Raw genomic sequence first — 21,635 nt, forward strand, 5'->3', positions numbered from 1 at the left:
ACCCTGACATTTGGAGGATCTACAAAATAAACACTCTGGAGAATCAGCAGAGCTCCTTTTGACTTTTCATTCGCCTCTTATCGTAGTTTGGCCTGCAGAATTAGCAGGGGTGGACCTGAACGTTGGCGTCTGTCAACAGAGCAGGGAAATGCAAATCCAGAAATAAACAGAGGCCCCGATACCCCAAGAAGGATTGCCTGAGCAAGTCTGACATAAGCAGAAGAGGTCATTGAAAGGGGAAGAGGAAAAATGCTTGGATTTTTCTGGAGAAGATGCAACTTAAAAGCCAGTCGTACAGTCATTGGAAAAACCTTAGGACAGGGGTTCCAAAACTTGGGACTTTCCAGATGTTTGGACTTCTCATTTGTTATTTAAAAAGAAATAATAAAGATGGGATAAAAAATAAGCAAATAAAAATAAATAAAATAGTCCTTGAGTTATGATCATTCCATTGCTGGAAGAATAACAAAATAACAGAGTTGGAAGGGACCTTGGAGGTCTTCTAGTCCAACCCTCAGCTCAAGCAGAAAACCCTATATCATTAGGAACAAACAGTTGTCCAGTCTCTTCTTAAAAACCTCCAGTGTTGGAGCACCCACAACTTCTGGAGGCAGGTTGTTCCACTGGTTAATCGTTCTAACTGTCAGGAAGTTTCTCCTTAGTTCTAAATTGCTTCTCTCCTGGATTAGTTTCCATCCATTGCTTCTTCTCCTGCAGTCTGATGCTTTGGAGAATAGCTTGACTCCCTCTTCTCTGGGGCAGCCCCTGAGATATTGGAAGGCTGCTATCCTGTCCATCCTTCTCTTCATTAAACCAGACATACCCAATTCCAGCAACCGTTCCTCATATGTTTTATCCTCCAGTCCCCTGATCATCTTGGTTGCTCTTCTCCGCACTCTTGTTGTTATTGTATTATTATTGTTAAATGTGGCAAGAAAAGTCCTAAAATGGGGCAAGCAAAACTCGCGTAACAAATTTCTCACTTAGCAACGTAAATGTTGGGCTCAGTTGTCGTCGTAAGTCAAGGAACATCTGTATACATGTCACTGATGGGAAGGGCAGAGTAGATTCCAGCTTCCTGAAATTGTGTGCTGTTTCTGCCCATGAATATGTGCCTCGTTATCTCGCTATGGCTTAGAGCCAAAGCAAATGAACTTAACCATTATCTTAAGAGTCCTGCCCAAGAGCTTATTTTTTTTCATACATACTCTTTGTTATGAGTAGCACTAATGGATCAAATCTCCCACATCTCAAGGGCAACAGGGAACCTGTTTATACAGTCCTTGCTTTCTCTCTGTCTTTCGCTGTTGACTTGCAAACGTTTGATTACCTGACTAGGGAACCTCATCAGTGCTGGGATGGTGTTGTTGGTGCTTTGCAGTGATGGGGATTGTTAGATATTGACGATGTTACCTAGTTGGGAATTAAACCTCTCCCAAAAAAATACAATCAAGGAGCACTAAGGAAGCCACAATCCTCCTCCTCCTCCTCCACTCTGCAAACCCCACTTAATCTTCTAACACTGATGATGTTACCTAGTTGGGTAATGAAACATCTTCAAGAAAACAACTGCGCTCAGAGAGCAGAAAGGACCTCATAATTCAACCCCAAGCTATATAGTCTCTTTAGTTGGATGGAATTGCCTTTAACAGAGGGCTACTAAAAAGTATCTGGGTTGCCACTAGATGGCGGCATTGATTCTTTCTGTAGCCTTCTTAGGCCATCTATTGGCTCTCTGTGGAAAAGCAGGCAGAGTTTGGGGGCAGAGTTAAGTATGTCATCAGCTTGCACTGGCTGGGGAATTCTGGGAGTTGAAGTCCACCCACCTTAAAAGTTGCCCAGGTTGAAGAACATTGCTCTAAGTCCTTTGATGGCCTATTCTCCCAAACGTCCCTTTGTAGAACAAGCACCTGCCTTGTCTCAGTAGCACCACCGGTTCCTGGCCTAGGGAGGTGCTCGAAACACTTGTCATTGTAAGTGCTCTTCCCACGCTATCAAAGTCCTTGTTTTTTGGCCCCAGGCCTAAGAGATACTTGCCGTAGATAGTGTGCCAGTTCTGGAGATTTCTATGTGCAGATACGGATTACAAGTGCTTACTCTCTTTATTTGTGTTGAGAAGGTGAGGGAGGTTGATCGGATCAACCCCTACTTCTGGGTCCCATTCAAGGTGTTCGTTATCCCTTTTAAAGCCGTTTATTGGCATTGGAACCGGGATGCCCAAGAAACCATCTCATCCGAATTACATTGACCTATCCTACCTGGTCAAGCCGAGTTTGGTTGTTGACTTGCCGACGTTTCCAATTACAGATTTGGAAGGGACCTTGGAGGTCTTCTAGTCTAACCTTATGCCCAAGCAGAGGTCTTATGTCATTTCGAACAAATGGCTCTCCAGTCGTTTCTTGAAAACCTCCAGTGATGGAGCACCCACAACTTCTGGAGGCGAGTTGTTCCACTGAACGACTGTCCTCACTGTTAGGAAATTTCTCCTAATTTTAGGTGAGATCTCTCTTGTTAAGCTTCTGTCCATTATGCCTTGTCTTGCCCGAAGATTGTCACCCCTCAGGTTGACCCATTCTCCAAAGCAAGGGAGGGCATGCTGCATATCTTCTTGGTCAAGGAGTTTCAACTGCCAGGATCTAAGAGGGCCTGCTCAGCTCTGCCCCAGCCCTATGGGACATCTTACCTCCAGAGATGAAGCAAGCCCATCTTCTGGTTTTGTGGAAGAGTGGCAAGTCCTGGTTTTGCCAATTAGCCTGGGGATCTAAAAGTCTGATGCAGCCACGGGGTATCTGGTGGGCCTGAGGACACCCCTATTTCTTCTTAACCTCCCTAGCCTTTGAATTTTTAGCCCAATTTATCTTCAACTCGTAAGTTTGAACTTGTTTTTAAGCTATGCTTTATGCATTTATATGATTTTGTAAAGGTGTTGTAAACCGCCTAGAGTCCCTTAAGTGAAATAGTTGGTGTAGAAATATAATAAATAAAATAAAATACTTTAGAAGACTTTCCAACCCAGGTGAGATGTTTTGTTAATGCTAAGAGTTGGGCCTTTTTTTTTTTTTTTTTTGGCCTTTTCATATAATGAAAGACTTTCAAGGTCTTTCATTCATTACCTCAGAGAACACACCAGCTCTTACAAAAAGTGGAGACTTGTAACTCACAAGGCTATTTCATTAAGGAGGACTATTGTGGCCACACCTCATTTGTTAAGCTATAAAAGTAGATTAGCACCACTTCCCTTTCTGAGTAAACATACGGTCTCCTTTGAGTCATGAAGATTGTAAAGAAGCATCCATATTGTTTTCTTATGCTCATACCTCTAACTAATTATATTGATGAGAGTTAAGTTGTTTTATTGGGTTAAGCTGTTTTATCCGGTTGGCCAACCTGTCTTAATCCGGAATAAGAATAGAATAGAATAGAATAGAATAGAATAGAATAGAATAGAATAGAATAGAATAGAATAGAATAGAATTCTTTATTGGCCAAATGTGATTGGACACACAAGGAATTTGTCTATGTACATAAAAGCAGCAAGTGATTAATCATATTCATAATCATAAGATACATTCCTCAGAAATCATAAACTACAATACTTGGTGATAGTCATAGGATACTAAATAAGCAATCAACATAAATCATAATTTATAAGAACACAGAATAATTTCTATGTTCCATTCTTCACAGAGTCATTTCCATAAGTTGGAATTTCTTGTTTCAACGCCATCAATGTTAGGTCAAAGCTATGTCCTCCCCCCCCCCCCCCGCTGGATGGTGGGGTTTCACGATCAGAAACCATTTCTCAAAGCCACAGGTACCTTTCCCTAACCCCACCCAAAGTGAAAACTCCATGCCTATCTCCTGCCAAAGAAACACACCCGCTGTATGAATCAGACTTTTTTTTTTTCCCAAGGATGCCAAACCAGCATGGGAAAAGGGACTTGACTCACAAGTCATGGGACGGGACGGATCCTGCTGCTGTCTTTCCAGGCAGAAAGCTGAAGAGGTTTAAAATCTGCAAGAAAAGGGACTCCGGAGATGATAGAGAATTTGGAGGGAAATTGAAAAAAGTTGAGGACCAAGCAGGCTAGACAGAAAAGGCTGGGCTCATGAAGGCATGATGAAAGAGAGAGAGAGAGAGAGAGACACACACACATGGAGGGAGGGAGGGAAGGGAGAGAGAGGGAGGGAGGGAAGGGAGAGAAAGAGGGAGGGAAGGGAGAAAGAGAGAGAAGGAGGGAGGGAAGGGAGAGAGAGAGAGAGAAAGAAGGAAGGGAGGAAGGGAGGAAGGGGGGAGGGAAGAGAGGGAGAGGGGGAGAGAGAGAGAGGGAGGGAGGGAAGGGAGAGAAAGAGAAAGAAGGAAGGGAGGGAGGGAGAGAGAGAGAGAGAGAGAGGGAGAGAGAAATTGGTTTGGTTTAAGAACTTCTGCTTTAAGCAAAGGCCAAACCCTGATTTGTTTTCCATGTGTTCAGGCACGGATGGTTTACACAGAGAACAGCCTGAGTTCTAAGCTCCAGTTAAAAACGAGCATTTCAAGCAATACAGTAGTCCTCAAGTTAGAACAATCGGGACCAGAATTTTCACTGCGGCTAAGCCAGGGAGTTTTTAAGCGAGGCACACCTCGTTTTTATAACTTTTTCTTGCCACGTTTAAGTGACACTGCAGCGGTTTAGTAAATCCTATGGTGGTTAAGCAAATCTGGCTTTCCCCAATGACTTTGCTTGGGGGAAGCTGGGTGGGAAGGTCATAAATTGTGATCGGGTGACCACAAGACACCGCCACCCTCACAAATACATGCCTGTTGCCAAGCGCCCAAATTTTGATTGCGTGACCGTGGGGATGCTGCAACGGATAAAAAAAATGCAGGGAGCAGTCCTAATGATTTTTTTTTCCAGGGCCGTCCTAACTTCCAACAATTGTTAAAAGAATGATTGTGGCTTTTGATCCTGGAGAGCCACTACCGGCCAAGGTGACAGGAGCTTAACCTAGAAGACCTAGAGTCTGTTTGTGTTCACACGTGCGTTTGTACCTAATGGGATGTAGAGAACACTCTTGCCCTGATTGATGGAAACAACCTCAAAGGTCATCTAGGCTGACCTTTTCCCACCTGGAATCTGCCAAGAGAGTGAAAGCATCTTCCTTCTAAGTTCCCCGAGTCTGCTTGCTTGGTAGCCACCCCGGAGAAGTGTCCTTGACAGCTATGGAGAACGATAGCAAAGCGGCAGGATTTGTGCCAGGGCAAAATGGTGGCAGAATTTCTGTGGTCACTCTGTTCATAAATAATAAGGCAGGCCTGGAAGACAATACGGTGTGCATTTCTGCTTTGGTTTATCCAAGTTCTTTCTCTCCTGACCTTGGGACCTCTTCTTGTTTTTTCCCCCCAGAATGCAACCCTGAGGGCTCATTTCTAAGTCTAGGTAAAGGAAAAAGAACTTGGAGCACATCCTGGTAGAAATAAGAGAAGATAGCTTGGTACAGTGGCTTGGTTTAAACAGCAGGCTAAGACATGGTTTTCAACCTCGGCAACTTTAAGATGGGTGGACTTCAACTCCCAGAATTCCCCAGCCAGCATTGACTCTAGGTAAATGGAAAACAACTTGCAGAGCATGCTGATAGAAAAAAAAAAAAGAAACATAGGCTTAGAAGGGACATTAGAGGTCTTCTAGTCCATCCCTCTGCTCAAGTAGGAGATCTTATACCATCCTGGACAGGAGATGGACAAATACTTGTCCGATCTTTTCTTGAAAACCCCCGATCATGAATATATCTTGATTTTATTTTCCTCCATCAGGAGAAATTCTTTAAAAAAAAAAAAGAACACAGGCTTCTGAGCATCTGCAGAGTGTCTTTTAGGAGGAAGCTCCTTCTGAATTCCCCTGATCCCTTCCAATCTTTGTGTGTTTGCTGTGAAGAAGAGGTGATTTAAATCTCTTTGGCTAGTTTAGTTCACTGAATAAATCCCAGTTGATGATTTTCCAGATTTGCTTGCTTATAAATCCTTTCAACTGTAATCAGCACAGCTCAGGTGTGTCAGACTACAACTCCCAGATTCCCATCATCCTCAGTCAATGGTGTACTCTTCCAAGTCTAGGGAACTACAACTCCCATCTTCTCCAGCTAAGAACCAATTGGAACTGTAGTCCGATCTACATCTAATTGGGGAAGTTGTCTAGCTTTCCACTCACCTTCTAAATATTGTGAGAAAGGGGAAAAAAGACTCACAAAAGAAACATACACAAACACACCCTATAGCAGAACTATTTTTACCAGCACAATCTCGGACTGGCTATAAAAGTAAATAGCCATCCATACAAAACCAATAGGCAATCCATAAGAAACATGATCAGCAGATCCAAAATGATAGCAGGAAATAAAAAATATCATTGCATAATCCCCAACAATATTAAACAATAAGAAGTGGTATATCCTCACCCCCCCTGCAGAACCACACCAAGTAGCCAACAAATAGCAATAAAGCAATAGCAGTAAACATAAATAGCCCCATTAAAAATGTGCTTTCCTGTGACTTTTCTCTCTCTCTCTCTCTTTAAAAAAAGTCATTTCTTGAACTGCTGCCTTTTTTTAAAAAAAAAAAGTCTATGTCTAACTGCTTTAAAAAGGAGCAAACAAAAAAGGACTTTGAAAAGCGACACAAAAGGGAGAAAAAAAATCACAAAAAAACCCCAGTCTGGGAAATGTTTTATTTTAAAGTAGCAATTCAACACATGGCTTCTTTTTTTTTTTTTTGACACGGAGGAAAAACAAAATCACATGAAAGCAGTTACAGATAGAACTTTTTTTTTTAAAGTAGCACTGCAAGAAAAGACCTTTTCCAAAATAAATAAATAAACAGGACAGAAACCCCAGGAGAGAATTTTTTTTTTTTTTAAAAAAAAGGAGCAATCCAAGAAGTGATCAGCTGTTGTCTTTAAAAAAAAAAAAAAAAAAAACCCAAGAAAGCAGCCACGGTCAGATTTTTGAAAATTATTTATTTTTAAAGGAGCAATGCAAGAAATGACTTTAAAAAAAACAACAAAAAACCTCCAAACTCCCACGAAAGCAGCCAAGGACCGAAGTTTTGCTTTGCAACTTCCCAGCCCATAAAAGAGCAAAAAATTAAGTTTGCTTTGAGTCAGGCTGGGAGGGGAGCAGAGAGGAAAGCCCTCGGCTGGCTGCATTCGGGGGTCCCTTTTTTCCCTCTGGAGGGGGAATAACCCCGGCTTTGGGAGACTGGGGTCCCCCCTCCTCTTCCTCCCTCGCCCCCCCTCACCTTGTAGGTGCTCTCGGTCAGCTTGTTGACCTCTTCGGGACCCCGAGACATGACGGCGGCGGCCAAAGGAGGCGAAGCCGGCGGGCTAAGTGGCTCTAAGCGGGGAGGCGGGCGGCCGGGATGTCCTCGGGACGTGTGAGGCGGAGGATCCGCTGGCCCGGCGACGTTTGGTATGTGGGGGGGGAACGCGAATCGCGCAGCGACGCGAAGACCCTCCTTCCTCGGCGGCGCCCTCCGCGCCAACTGTCAAACTTGCGGAACCGGCCACCTCAGCGGAGGGAGGGGAGGCAGGGGACGGGCGGATCCCTCGGCGCGCGCGGCCCCGCCCACCCCTGAGGTGAGGCAAGGCGAGGCGGGTGGGCGGAGCCGGGCGAGGCCGCTCGCGGAGGGAGGGGCGTCTTCCAGGAGGGAAGAGCCCGGCCGCCGAGCCTCCCTGAGGAGAAGTTTGGACTCCGTCGCTTTCTTCTCCTCCTTTTTTTTTTTTTCCTTCCCCTCGTCTTTTTCTTCCTTTCTTCTCGTCCTCCCCCGCCACCGAGGAGGTCAAGCGTCCTTCGCTTCCTCCTCTCTGAGCGCAGGCAGGGGCTAAGCCGAGCGAAGGTGTATTGGGACGCGGAAAGGAGACCACCAGGAGATGCCCGTCTTGGTTGGCAATGCACGTTTTCTGAGAGCGGCCACACTCCAGGAGAGGTGCTGCCCCTTAGTGGAATTTTAATGCTAAGACACCTTAGGAAGCAACCGGTTTGGGTGGGGTTGTGTGTGTGTGTGTGTGTGTGTGTCCATAGGACAACTTTAGGAAGCAACTAAGGGATGTGGAAAAGATGTGTGTGTCTGTAAGGGGGTAAGTTTTGGGCAATGCCAGAGGAAAAGGGCTAAAAAGCTCCCCCTCTCCGGCCTTATGAATAAAGACACCCCTTTTGCTGCCATTTTTGGACCTTCCCTCATTTGCAATTTGGGGTTTTTAATTGCATTATTTAATTGCATCAAATTACTCTTGTGTTAGTTTCACTTTGGAGCGGCCCTCCTCCCCTCCCGCCAGGCTTTTTAGTTTATTTATACTTAGAATTTATTTATTTATCAGAGGACCAGCCTTTGTAACCGAATACAATGTGTCAAGAGGGAGATTTGGATATGTCTTATTTCTCTAAATCAGTGTTTTTGTTTTTGTTTTCCTTGCATTTTCTTACCCCTGAAGACAGAGGGGCAAGCCAGAACCAAGCCAAACCAGCATTGTGTGAAAAAGGCAACGTGGACAGAGCTGGTTTAAGAACAGAGTGGTTTGCAAGAATTACCTTTAACTGGCCCTGTGGATCAGAAATCTTGCAGGAAAAAAAAGGAAGGCTGCTTGTGACGGGTTGCAAACTGGATTGAGACAATCAAGCACAAATTCCAGAGGGCTTCTTGTGTTAGCTTTTCTCACAAACCACCTGAAACACAAACAGGTTTATGATGGTGGCAGCAGCAGCTTCCCAGGGCTGGAGTCTGTTTGTCAGGCTGCAAACAGTAGCACCTTGTTTGTAGCAACTCCCAAACCCCTGAATTCAGTGGCTGAGTTCTCACAACTCTTTTACCCGTGCGTGATAAAACCTCGGCTGATGTACGTTGCTTCACCTGTAAATTGAGCTGTGTAGATGCAACAAACTAGGATGTATTTAGGCTATCTGTGGTCTGATCGGCCACCAGCCAGGCATTATTAAATAAATTACTGTTAGACAAACCCTGACTTGGTGTACAACGTATGAATTCAGACCTGGACTCTTTTACTCACATGCTGGAAGATTTTAAAGTGCAGCCAAGCGATTACCTCACCATATAAGTAGTCCTAGCCTTAACAGCAGTTTGTTTAGTGACCGTTCAAAGTTACGACGGCACTGAAAAAAATGTGACTTATGACCACTTTTTCACAGTAACAACTTTTGCAGCGTCCCCAGGGTCATGTGATCAAAGTTCAGATGCTTGGCCACTGGTTCATACTTATGACCGTTGCTGTGTCCCCAAATTGTGTGATTCCCCTTGTGTGACCTTCTGACCTGCAAAGGCAGTGGAGTTATTCTCTTAACAACGATGGCAAGAAGGATCGTGAAAAGGGGAAAAAGTCACTTACAAATGTCTCACTTAGCCACAGAAACTTTGGGCTCAATTGTCGTAAGTCGAGGACTACCTGTATTTGAGATAATTTTAGCAGCTGAGATTCTCTTTTTTGCAAAAGCTGCTATGGAATCTTGAGGATTTGCCCAGCCTGGTTGTGTGTGTTGACAGTAACAACAGCAGCAAAATGATGTGTGTTGCTGTTTAGGAGTTCATGCTGAACTTGCCTTGGAAAGTTAGCTGTCAAGCTGCAGAGGCCTGGTTGTTCTCTTCACTATTGTCTATTGGGGCTGTGTGTGCTTCTAAAGTCTGTGTGTGTGTGTGTGTGTGTGTGTGTGTGTGTGTGTGTGTGTACTGTATGTTCTCCTGGTGGAGGACTTGCCATCGATCTATGACTCAGTCAGGCTGCTCCGGAGAGACGTTCTGTCTCCCCGTGTTTTTCAGGAGAGAGATCGTGCGTTCAGAGGTGAGCAACTTGTACAGTCCTGAGCAGTGAAGTGTTAGCTCAACGTTGTGAACCAAGCAAGTGTGAAGGACAATGCACACTGCACCTGCAGAGGGGCCAACAGCCTGAACGATCCATCACAGAATCCACAATTAGACTCTAACCTCTGCCGTGTATTCACCAAGGCAGATAAGTTCCTAAAAGATACAACTCTGAGAATCCCTGTTGTTTTGGGGAAAAAAATAACAAACAGTCTTATTTTTAAAGTGTGTGTGTGTGTGTATGTGTGTGTATGGTGGTGGTGGGGGGAGGAAGTTGTGGCTCAGTCCTAAAGCAACCACATTTGAATTACAGTCTCCTCTTTGCCTCATATGGAGGGGGAGAAAACATCCCGTCAAAATTTGTATGGCGTTGTGCTCCCCGCTGTGTGTGTACAAGCCCCAAGGGTTGTTAATCCTATCACAGATGTTGACAATGTCAGAGATAAATACATCCTAAATATATGCCTCTGGCCGGGTGCCCAAATTTTGCTTACCTGATTGCAGGGATGCTGAAGACAAGAAGCAACAGATGGAAGCTCATCCAGGAGAGAAGCAACCTGGAACTAAGGAGAAACTTCCTGACAGTTAGAACAATTAACCAGTGGAACAACCTGCCCCCAGAAGCAGTGAATGCTCCAACACTGGAAGGTTTTGAAGAAAAGACTGGACAGCCATTTGTCTGAAATGGTATAGGGTTTACTGCCTGAGCAGGGGGCTGGACTAGATGACCTCCAAGGTCTAGTCTCTTCTTAAAAACTTCCAGTGGTTTATGACCGTTTTTTCACACGCCTGTCACAGCATCCCCAGGGTCACGTGCTGAAAATTCAGACATCTGGCAACTGACTCATGTTTATGACGGTCGCAGTGTCCTGAAGGGACTGAAAGGATATGACTTGGTCTAGCTAGAATAATAAGATGGTTTGAAGTTAGGTGGGATCTCCAAGATCTTTTATTCCTAAACGAATACGTCCATAAATCTTTGCTTTTCCAAATTTTAGGCACACCTCTTTCCCTGACTGTTGTGACGAATCCCCGGAGGCGTAACCACACAAGTGGACTCAAGACTCTTCCATGGATCTCGGGGAAAGGAGGTAAATTTTTACTTATTTGTTATTCGTTAAATTTATTTGTGGCCTATCTCGTCATGAGGCTACTCTGGGAGGCTTACAATTAAAAAGGAAGAAATGAAAAGAGCGTAAACAGAAGTCAGAGAATAGAACGATAAAAATAAACAGTGAAAAAGAACTCGGTGAGAACACATCGCTATCATAACCAAACAAGGTGGATGGGAGGAGAGCAGAGAATAAGAGTCTGGGGGAGAGGTACGTGTCGGTTTCCAGGAATTGTAAAACAAAATGGTTTCAATGGATCCTTGCACCTTTGTTTTATAACTCCACGGTTGCCTTTCCGGTTTTTCTCTGCTTAAATAAGCCTTGCATTGATGACACCCAAAAGTGACAGGGTGGGCACCTCACCTTGAGCTTTAGCGTTTGTGGACAGAGGGAACTAGAACGGATAAATCAACAGAGCAACACATTGAACGTAGGCACAGGCCAAGGGGGGGCAGTGGGCTATTCTATTTCATCTATTTCCCCTACACCCTTTTTCCTTGAAAATTCTCTGATGCAGGATTCTGAGGTGGTTTCCTATCCTGGCAGTCTATCAAGCGGTTCCCGTTGAGCAGTTAAACTGGTTCTTTGTGGCTTCCTTCAGCTTACCCTGTGGTTTGATTGGCACTTCTCTGTTTGACCTCTGTTTGATGCTTCAGTGAAATCCTTTTGAGGATCAAATGCAATTTCCCTATTTAACTTGTTCTCTTAAATTAGGATGGTGAAATGTTTCAGGGTTGATTTCTCCAGTATTGATTTTTTTTTTTGTTAAAAAAATCCTCATTCTGTATGTTCTTATAAAAAAGGAAATCAAACTACTATTAACAACTATCACCATTATCTCCCTTCTCCTTTTTCCCCTCCCCTCTCTCCCTCCCTCCCTCCCTTTCCTCCTCCTCCTCCTCCTCCTCCTCCTCCTCATCCCCCTCCCCAAATTCAACAGAACAGACTACATTTCATTTGCCTTTTGTATGGCTCAAGGCTATTGGAGGAAGAACAATTGAAATAGCTCTCTTAATTCAGTAGCCCTGAGATTAGTGAAAATACAGAGATTTAAACTTTAAATTTTAGTCTACATTGTGAATTTTGAAGCATCCCCGCTGCTTTCCCACACATTTCTATAATAAGGACCAGGCTATCAGAGTAAAAGGGGGGGGGGGAAGTTCCTAGAATGACTGCCAAATTTTTCTTAGCTCATCTAGCCTTGGTGGTCCAGGTGGGAAAGGTAGAAAAACAGATGTAAATCTGTAAATCCCTTCCAGACTTGATATTTTTACCTTTCATAGATTGGCTTTGCACACCGCAATATGGAATGGGGTGCTTACCCAGCAGATAGGAGGGTGATCTGACTGCAGGACCTGCTACCCCATAGATTAGCAGGGTTGATTCAGCTTATTTTGCTGTCTGTGGGGGCATCCCGTTCTTCCTTCACCACTCCTTGTGTGATTCTCACCTGCCCCCCCCCCCTCCCGCCCCAAACTGCATCCTTGGGAAAAGAATAACTATCCTATTTATCTGTTTATTTTCTGTAAGCTGCCTGTTGGGAAGTTGGTTGGCATATAAATTTAATCAATCTATCAATCCAAGGCCACAGAATAAAACTCCCCAAATGTTTGGTGTGCTGGGAGGTTAGTAAAGCTCAGAGGAGTTATGTTGTGTTTTTCTGCATTGTTTGCTGTTGCTTCTTTTTCAGATTGTAGGTTTTGACATTTATATTATGTTTTTTAAATTTTTAAACTTGAAGGATGATCAGAGTCTCTGGGGTAAGAAGGGCAGAGATAGATAGATAGATAGATAGATAGATAGATAGATAGATAGATAGATAGATAGATAGATAGATAGATAATGGATGGATAGATAGAAAATGGATGGATAGATAGATGGATGGATGAATGGATGGATATAGATAATAGATAGATAGATAGATAGATAGATGATAGATAGATAGAGATAGATAGATAGATATAGATAGATAATACAGACTGATAGATAGATGATAGACAGACAGATAGATACATAGATAATAGACAGACAGACAGACAGACAGACAGATAAGCTATACTTGTATGATTCCCATGTGACACTAACACCAAAACTAACATTGTTACTTATTATGTACAAACCAGATCACTGGGCAGAAAAAAACCCCTGATTTTGACACTAAAATAATGTATTTCAGGGTGAGGGGAAGCAACTAGATTATATATAGATTATATATTATATATATTTTCTATATATTATGGGAAAAAAACAGCATTTCCATTCTTCAACTAGTAGTTGTGGTAGAAAACTCCCTGACATTTATGGATTGCAGCTAAAGTTGGGAAAATCTTTCAGCAAAAAAAAAAAAAAAACAGAAGCCGAGAGCAGAAATAGCCCAGCAAGAGAGTAAACTAACTTCATACAAATCCATTGTGCTAAGTAAAGAAACTTTTTAAAAAAATCCATGACTGAGAAAATGGCGCACTAAAAATACAATTTCCTTTCAAGTGGCTTTAGTTCAGAATTGAAAACACCGAGGAATGTTTTCTCCCTCGTCTTGGAAACATTGCTAAAAGCTCAGTAAGAACTTACTAAAACAATCTGCTGCCTTTTTACAGTTTTGAGGCCAGCCCTTGTGTTTTGAGAAAAAAGCTATTTATTTCGCAACTTCAGATGTGAGCACAATTTTGATGATTAAATGAAACTCAGGAAGATATTTTTTATGCAGAATGTTTGGGCATAATTTATATCGTGTTTGTATATTTAAAATGCACCCTTGAATAATAATTTATCGTACTGCGCTGATTGTTTTTTAAGAGTCTCTGGAGTAATAAAGTTTAATTTTTTTAAATATTTAAAACATCCAGCTCCTTGCGGCACGCAAAGCAAATCTTTAATTCAAATGGCAAATGTGTCTGGAATTGCTGAATTAAGTGCTTGTGGATGTATCTGTGGTAAAATCAGCCAGCAATGTGTAATTTGTAGTCCAGTGAGTAAAAGCTGCTGTTTTTCCCTGAGACCATGTTCCATTGCTCAAATTTATATTAATAAAAATAATTTAAATTTACTGCTAAATGTATTGATACAATACATAATTTAAATCTGATGAAGTCTTGGTACATAATGAGCTGGATTTAACTGTAGTTGAAAAAAAGGGTGGATAACTATGGTAGTATAGCAACATCAAGAGATACAATAGAAAACAAAGAATTGGAGAAGATAACTAAGAATCAAGATCTGAAAATTGAAGCTGAAAAATTATGGCCTAAACCAACTGTAGTTTAAACAATCCTCCTCCTCTTCTTCTTTGCACACCCCACCCCTTTCTAGCACTGATGCTGATACCTAGTTGGGTCATGAAAGGTCTGCAAGAAAACAACCAAGTTCAGAGAGCACCAAGGATGCCACAATATCCTGATCTACAAATGTTCTCTTCCATCTGTAAATATATTACACATAAACCTTACAATCATTGAGGTTTTGTCCTTGCAAATAATGTGGAAGCACCGAAGATAGCCAGTACATTCCTTCTGACAGCATGAGCTACAGACTGAGACACCAATAAAAAACAGTTCTTTGTATCAAAAATTGCCACGTCCAGCAAAGAGTTGCTGCTTTATTTGAGAAAACATGGACCTGAAGATGCTTAATTTATTTTGGCCGTTCGTTTTCTGTTGCTCTCACTCATGACGAACCTAGGAAAGAAACATCATGGTAGATACAGTAGATGCCAACGTTTCATGCCTTCTTTTTTCATTTGAGAATTATAAAGTCATTCTCATCTTTGAAGAACAGGTGGAAACTTCAACCATTCTTTGCTGAGAGTTGTTGAGAGTTTGGAAAAAATTCAGAGAAGAGTAACTAAAATGATCCAAGGCCTGGAGACTAAAACATACAAAGAACGGCTGCAGAACTTGGGTTTGGCTAGTCTAAAGAAAAGAAGAAATAGGGGAGACATGATAGCAATATTCCAGTATTTGAGGGGCTGCCACCAAGACGAGGGGGTCACGTTATTCTCCAAAGCACCAGTGGAAAGGACGAGAAACCACGGTTGGAAACTGATCAAAGAGAGAAGCAACCTGGAATTAAGGAGAAACCTGCCTCCAGAAGTTGTGGGCACACCATCACTGGAGATTTTTAAGAAGAGACTGGACATTCAGCTGTCTGAGATGGTATAGGTTCTCCTACTTGAGCAGGGGGCTGGACTAGAAGACCTCCAAGGTCCCTTCCAGCTCTATTCTATTCTATTCTATTCTATTCTATTCTATTCTATTCTATTCTATTCTATTCTATTCTATTCTATTCTATTCTATTCATTCTTGAGTTCTTTTGTGATAGAGGATTTGCAAAATTTTAGAATCTTATTATCTTCCTAGGCCACTAGATGGTGAGCAAGCTCTGCAAATGAGGGCCAGAAGGGAGGAACGTCCGTATCCTTGAAATGCATAGGCCATTTGCTTGCTTGCTTTTGCCTAGCAAGCTTTGAGGGAACTTGAGTTGCAACGTACCACTACTCTGTGAAGGGAGTTGTACCTCCACCCCACAAAGCGAACCCCTTCAGCTCTTTAAGCAGCAGGCGTTGTTTCAGAGTGCTTGGGCGCCCCGATAGCCAGCTCCCCAAGTACTGATGGAAGAGAATATTTGTAGTTCAGCATTGGATCTGGTGCTATCTAAGCGTGGTTGCTTTCTTGGAGAAGTTTCATTACCAAACTAGTAACATCCTTTGGGCTCAATTGTGGCCATAACTCAAGGACTACCTGTCGATACAACGAGGCGTCTTCTCTTTATTGCTGATGTGCGCAGCCCTTCAGATTGTTTGGGCCGATCACAAAGTTTTTCTTTTCTTTTTTAAAGCAGAAAGACGTGCAAAGAATCAAAGAACGTAAAAAAAAACCAACCCCAAACCCCATACTGAAAACACACCCAAGAGAAAGAGTGAAGAACTGCATGGGAAAAAGAAAAACCCAGCCCAGGAAACATATCAACATATCAAAGCATTCCTCCAACATCGGATTGGCACTCGGAAATCAAACAGAATGGGGAACGAGCGAAATGCCTGGGAGGAAAAAAAAAAAAAACCCCAAAAACTTCTGCCCGCGCCAAAAATATATGCAACAACTCTAGGAAAAACAGGCCATCCGTGAGGTCTCTTTTGAAGCCTTCCTCCGGTTTGGGGCTTCCCCTTCCCTTGGCAGATGCTGCAGTGGAGGGTCCAGAAGTTGGGTCCCAAAAAGCCACCGAAGTGGAGGATCCATACCAGAGATGATGATGATGATGATGATGATAAAGTTGGAAGGGACCTTGGAGGTCACCTAATCCAACCCCCTGCGCAGGCAGGAAACCCTATACCATTTCGGACAAACGGCTGTCCAGTCTCTTCTTAAAAACTTCCAGTGTTGGAGCATTCACCGCTTCTGGAGGCAGGTTGTTCCACTGGTTAATTGTTCTAACTGTCAGGAAGTTTCTCCTTAGTTGTAGGTTGCTTCTCTCCTTGGTTAGCTTCCATCCGTTGCTTCTTGTGCTGTCTGTTCAGGGGCTTTGGACAATAGCTTGACTCCCTCTTCTTTGGGGCAGCCCCTGAGATATTGGAACACAGTTGTCATATCACCTCTGGTCCTTCTCTTCTTTAAACTAGACATTACCAAGGAATTGCAAACTAGAGGGACTCCAACCTTCCATCTTCCATCAGCTGAGGACCTCAAGATTCAACTGTTTGTTGTATGGATTGGCGTCCAGGCCCTTTTTTTGTTGCTCTTCTCTGTGGTCCTTTTCAGAATCCACAACAGCTACGTCTCCCATGGGACGTAGAAGCTACCCCTCTCTGCCCAGTTCACCTCCCCAATGTTGTTTTGTGTTCTTCTGGTGGTTTCAATTTGCGTCAGATTTGAAGTTCCATCACCAGACTCTTTCAGGTGCAACTTCTCAAGAGCCCCTTGGTTACACAAATGGAAAAAGCATCCAGCATCCATAAATGACGTGTTTCTCACTCGCAGCTTCTCTGAAATATCTACAGGCGTCCCTTGTCCATGCCTGGTTTCCATTTGCTCTCAAATGGGCTGTGGAGATGGAATCCCGTCAACAAAGTCATTTCCCATTAATCTCGGGACATATTTCCCAGTTAACATCACGCAGAGTTGCCCAGGTTTGTTTTCCTTCAGCCTCCCTTCTCTTTTCCCATGTTTCCTAGCAACGGAAAGGATTGTATTATGCATTCTTTTTTTTTTTCTAACATCTTACAAATCCGAGTGACCCTGAAATGTAAATTTCAATCAGAAGCGAAAGTTGTTAAGAGTTCAGGGTGCTGTATTCAATATTCATTTTGCTCCATGTCTCTCGCTTCTTTTTTTTATTGCAAAGGAATAAAGATGAGAACGTGGCGCAAAGGAACCGTTGCAAACTGAGATAAGCTGGAAGATGATGGTTAATCTTGGACTGGGAACCATTCAAGTTTAAATCTGCCTTCAGGTCTTCCATTCCAAAAAGACTGAGATACAGGAAGTCCTCACCTTTCAACGGTTCATTTAGTGGCTGTTCGAAGTTACAGCGGCACTGAAAAAAGTAACTTACGACCGTTTTTCACCCTTACAACCGTTGCAGCATTTCCCCAGGGTCACATGATCAAAATTCAGACTGACTCATATTTATGATGGCTGCAGTGTCATGTGATATCCCTTTTTGTGACCTTCTAACAAGCAAAGTCAATGGGGAAGCCAGGTTGATTTGAGAACTTGTCATTTGCGAAGATATGAGAAGATGCTGAACTTCTGAGTTGGGAGGTGTTGTATCCCTTGTGCCCCAATTCACACAATGCATCATCATTGAAGGATAAAAGGTCCTTTTATCCAGTAGAGATGGATACTTTAAAAGCCTGATGGCTTAGCTTTCTTGCTTCCAGGGAAAAACAACCTTTTGCCCCCCCCCCCCACTGAGCACGATCCAAGCCCCCAAACCTAAATCTAGTTTATACATTCGGGAAGATCAGTGCCCACCTTTGTGTGAGAGGGACCTCGGACCTTGCTTAAATCAGTGGTTCTCAACCTGTGGGTCGGGACCCCATCTGGGGTCGAACGACCATTTCATGGGGGTCGCCAAACAATGCAGTCCACCATTTTTCTCCCCCTTTTCCTTAGCTGTGCTACTCCCTTTTATTCTCTTGGCTTTTGAAAGAATAGACTCTCTTGAATAGAGTCTAATTCTATTGGCTTTCAAAAGCCAATAGGAATTGTCCAGGATGTCTCTGCCCTGCTGAGCCTGCCAAAAATCCCATTCTGCAAACGGTGCTGCACCGGTTGAGTAGTCCTCGACTTACGACCGGTCGAGTAGTCCTCGACTTACGACCGGTTGGGAGTCGTGGCATTAAAAAGGTTGAGAACCACTGGCTTAAATAGAAGCCAGCCGTGTGCTGCAGCTGCCAAAAAAGCCAACACAGTCCTGGGCTGCATGAACAGAGGGACAGTATGAAGATCACGTGGAGTGTTAATACCACTTTACAATGCCTTGGTAAGGCCATACTTGGAATACAGCATCCAGTTTTGGTCACCGTGATGTAAAAAAGATGTCGAGACTCTAGAAAGAGTGCAGAGTACAGAGAAGAGCAACAACTTTATTATTATTATCATATCATCATCATCATCATAAAATAAGGCCTGTCTTCTCAGAAGTTGGGGAATAGCAACAAAGCTACTGCTGCAATTTCTACCAATGTCAGAGAATCACCAGCTGGGCTCAGCGCATCTCCAAATCTTTTTCATGTCCCGAATCTTATTTTCCTCCCAGCAACAAGCAACGTGTGAAGGAAAATAACAATGACGGAAGTGGAACCTGTGGCAGTTGTAGCCGAGCATCCAAACAAAATTCGGATTCAGAGAATGGGCTGAGAGCACTGAGGGAAATCATGCAGTTTAGTCGCCTCTGGCTATTACCAAGAAGAGAACGAATGAGGAATGCCAGCCACACAACAGAATCGTAAAGGTTTCCACACTGGGAGTAGAGATCACACAACAAGTGCGATGGAAGTTTACTTTTCAAGAAAGCATCCTTCTTCCTCCAGGCTCTCTGTATCTCCTTGAAGTTTAACAAACCTCCAGCAACTTAACCATTTCCTTAAAACAAAACAAAACGATTGAAGGAACTGAGATTTGCCAACGTGTCTACAAACTTTCTCAGCGGGAGTATTCGCACATTAAATTCCTTGTTGGTTGGAATTTGCTGTCTCAGGCCCCATGGATGTCCCTTCCATCTGGAGACGTTGCCTTGCCAGGCTAAAAGTGGATTATCTTCCTTCCTTTTTTTTTTTTCCTTAAGGCAAAGAAAAAAAGTGTTGATTTGCCAATCCATAGCCTGCTTTTTGCAACCTCCAAGTTTATGTTCCACGGTCTGTGACTTTCCCTTGCAGGAGGTCTCGCGGGCAGACTTGAGCACCGCAAAGTAAACCTCGCTGAGGCTACCACAGAGAAGCGGGGGTCAAGCCATTCTCCCAAGCACTTAAAGGCAGGACAAGAAGCAACTGGATGGAAACTAATTGACCAACCTAGAAATAAACAGAAATTTCCTGATCGTGAGAACAATGGATCAGCGGAACGGCTTCCCTCCAGATGTTGTGGGCGCTCCATCACTGGAGGCTTTTAAGAAGAGACTGGACAGCCATTTCTCTAACCCAGTGGTTCTCCACCTGTGGGTCGGGACCCCATTTGAGGTCGAATGACCATTTCACGGGGGTCGCCAAACAACGCAGTCCGCCATTTTTGAATAGTCTAATTCTATTGGCTTTCAAAAGCAATAGGAATTGTCCAGGCTGTCTCTGCCCTGCTGAGCCCGCCAAAAGTCCCATTCTGCAAACGGTGCTACAACAGTTGAGTAGTCCTCGACTTACGACCGGTTGGGGGGTCACGGCATTAAAAAGGTTGAGAACCACTGCTCAAAACTGATATGAGGTCTCTTGATAGAGCAAGGGGTTGGACTAGAAGACCTCCAAGGTCTCTTCCAACTCTGTTATTCCGTTATTCCTTCAGCAATGGAATGATCCTAACTCAGGGACGACCTGCCTTATGAAAACAATATTTTATTTATTTATTTATTTATTTATTTATTTATTTATTTATTTATTTATGAGACTTATATACCGCTTTAAGTGCAAGCACTCTCTAAGCGGTGTACACCAGTAAGCAATGTATATATATATATTTACATTGCCCCCAACAATCTGGGTCCTCATTTTACCTACCCCGGAAGGATGGAAGGCTGAGTCAACCTTGAGCCGGTGAGATTTGAACCGCTGACCTGCTGAACAGTCAGCTAAAGTGGCCTGCAGTACTGCCCTCTAACTGCTGCGCCCCCTCGGCTCTTTTTATTTTATTTTATTTTTATTTGTTTGCGATTATTATTATTATTCTGTTATTAACATTTTTTTAACCATGGTGCTTGGTCAAGAGGAGTAGAAAGGGCTTGTGTGAGTCAGAGAGAGAAAGAATAGGCACAGTGAGAAGCTCGGACATCTCCCGATTGAAGGAACGGTAGGAACAAGATATTTGACGAGGGCTCTAGCAGCTGCGGTTGTCACCTTGGGATGTGATTCATCTTCGCTCCCGTCTTGGCACCTGCGGTGACTTGGCACGGATTTAATGGGACTTCAGCAGCCTGGGCTGCATTTTGAACCAGGACGCTGATGTGAGAATTGATTTGACACCCTTTAAAACGAGAACACCTCGTTAGGAGGCTTCCCCCCTCTTTCCTTTTCTTTTTTTTTTTTTCATCCCAGGAGTAGGAAAAGCAAGTCGCTGGTTGTCTTGGTGATGATTTAAGAGTTCAAGAGAAGTAGCCTTATTCATTACAGGCAGTCCTCGACTTACAACAGTTCATTTAGTGACTGTTCTAAGTTACAACCCGAACTGGGAAAAAAGTGACAATTTTTCCAAGTTACAAGCTTTCCAGCATCCCCATGATCATGGGATCAAAATTCAGACGCTGGGCAACTGGTTCATACTTACGACCGTTGTTGTGTCCCAAGCTCACGTGATCCCCCTTTGCAATCTTTTGACGAGGAAAGTCCATGGGGAAAGATGGGTTCATTTAACGACCAGATTTTGGGTGGGGGGTCCAGCCCCTACAGCAGACAGAAGCGAGATCTGCGTGGGATTTCACTAAAATACAGAATATTGGAAGTGGCATCAACACGTTTCCTCATTGATGCGCAACATAGAATGACAGAGTTGGAAGGGACCCTAGAGGTCCTCTAGACCAGCTCCTTACTCAAGCAGGAGACACTGAACAGGTAGTCCTCGCCTTACAACCAATTTGTTCAGTTTGTTCAAAGTTACAGTGGCAGTGAAAAAAGCGATTTACGACCCTTTTCCCCACGATCTCTGATCAAAATTCAGACGCATGGCAACTGACTCATATTTATATTTATGTCATGTTGCCATGGCCCAGCCGGTGTGATCCCCTTTGGCGACTTTCTGACAAGCAAAGTCAATGGGGAATCCAGATTCACCGAATAGCCGCGTTACTAACTTATCAACTGTAGTGATTCGCTTAAAAACTGTGGCAGGAAAAGTCGTAAAATGGGGCAAAGCCTGCTTAACAAATGTTTCCCTTAGCCCTAGAAACTTTGTTAGGTTCAATTGCGGTTGTAAGTCGAGGACTACCTGTCTGTGGACATATAGATTCTGCTGGCAATATATCCGGGGGAGCAAAGTTGAGAAATG

General features: G+C 43.4%; 2 protein-coding genes and 1 long non-coding RNA gene across 5 annotated transcripts in view; 1 reads left to right on the forward strand and 2 right to left on the reverse strand.

Moving 5' to 3' along the window:
- Positions 1–7,489, reverse strand: part of BAIAP2L1 (BAR/IMD domain containing adaptor protein 2 like 1) — a 33,774-nt gene extending 26,285 nt beyond the window's left edge. Inside the window, exon 1 of one of the 2 annotated variants that reach the window (XM_039360811.1) lies at positions 7,271–7,489. Coding sequence is in view for 1 of the 2 variants with exons in the window: in XM_039360810.1 (XP_039216744.1) it covers positions 7,271–7,321 (51 nt within the window). In the remaining variant the exon portion in view is untranslated. The remainder of the gene's footprint in view (positions 1–7,270) is intronic. The other variant, XM_039360810.1, reaches the window with a different exon arrangement.
- Positions 1,056–4,177, reverse strand: LOC120315841. The gene is made up of 2 exons (XR_005558797.1): positions 3,951–4,177; positions 1,056–3,387 (listed from the first exon to the last, which is right to left on the reverse strand). It is a non-coding gene; the product is annotated as an uncharacterized LOC120315841 (long non-coding RNA).
- Positions 7,490–7,659: 170 nt separating the features above from the next.
- NPTX2 (neuronal pentraxin 2) overlaps positions 7,660–21,635 on the forward strand; it is a 47,188-nt gene continuing 33,212 nt past the window's right edge. Inside the window, exons 1-2 of one of the 2 annotated variants that reach the window (XM_039360812.1) lie at positions 7,660–7,957; positions 10,840–10,932. The gene's annotated coding sequence lies outside the window, so the exon portion shown is untranslated. Of the gene's footprint in view, positions 7,958–9,740; positions 9,822–10,839; positions 10,933–21,635 lie in introns of those variants that run through there. The other variant, XM_039360813.1, reaches the window with a different exon arrangement.

Source organism: Crotalus tigris, unplaced genomic scaffold, assembly GCF_016545835.1.
Source record: "Crotalus tigris isolate CLP2741 ecotype Arizona unplaced genomic scaffold, ASM1654583v1 scf7180000019173.45859301935:6455823, whole genome shotgun sequence".
In the NCBI taxonomy this organism is placed as follows: Eukaryota; Metazoa; Chordata; class Lepidosauria; order Squamata; family Viperidae; genus Crotalus; species Crotalus tigris.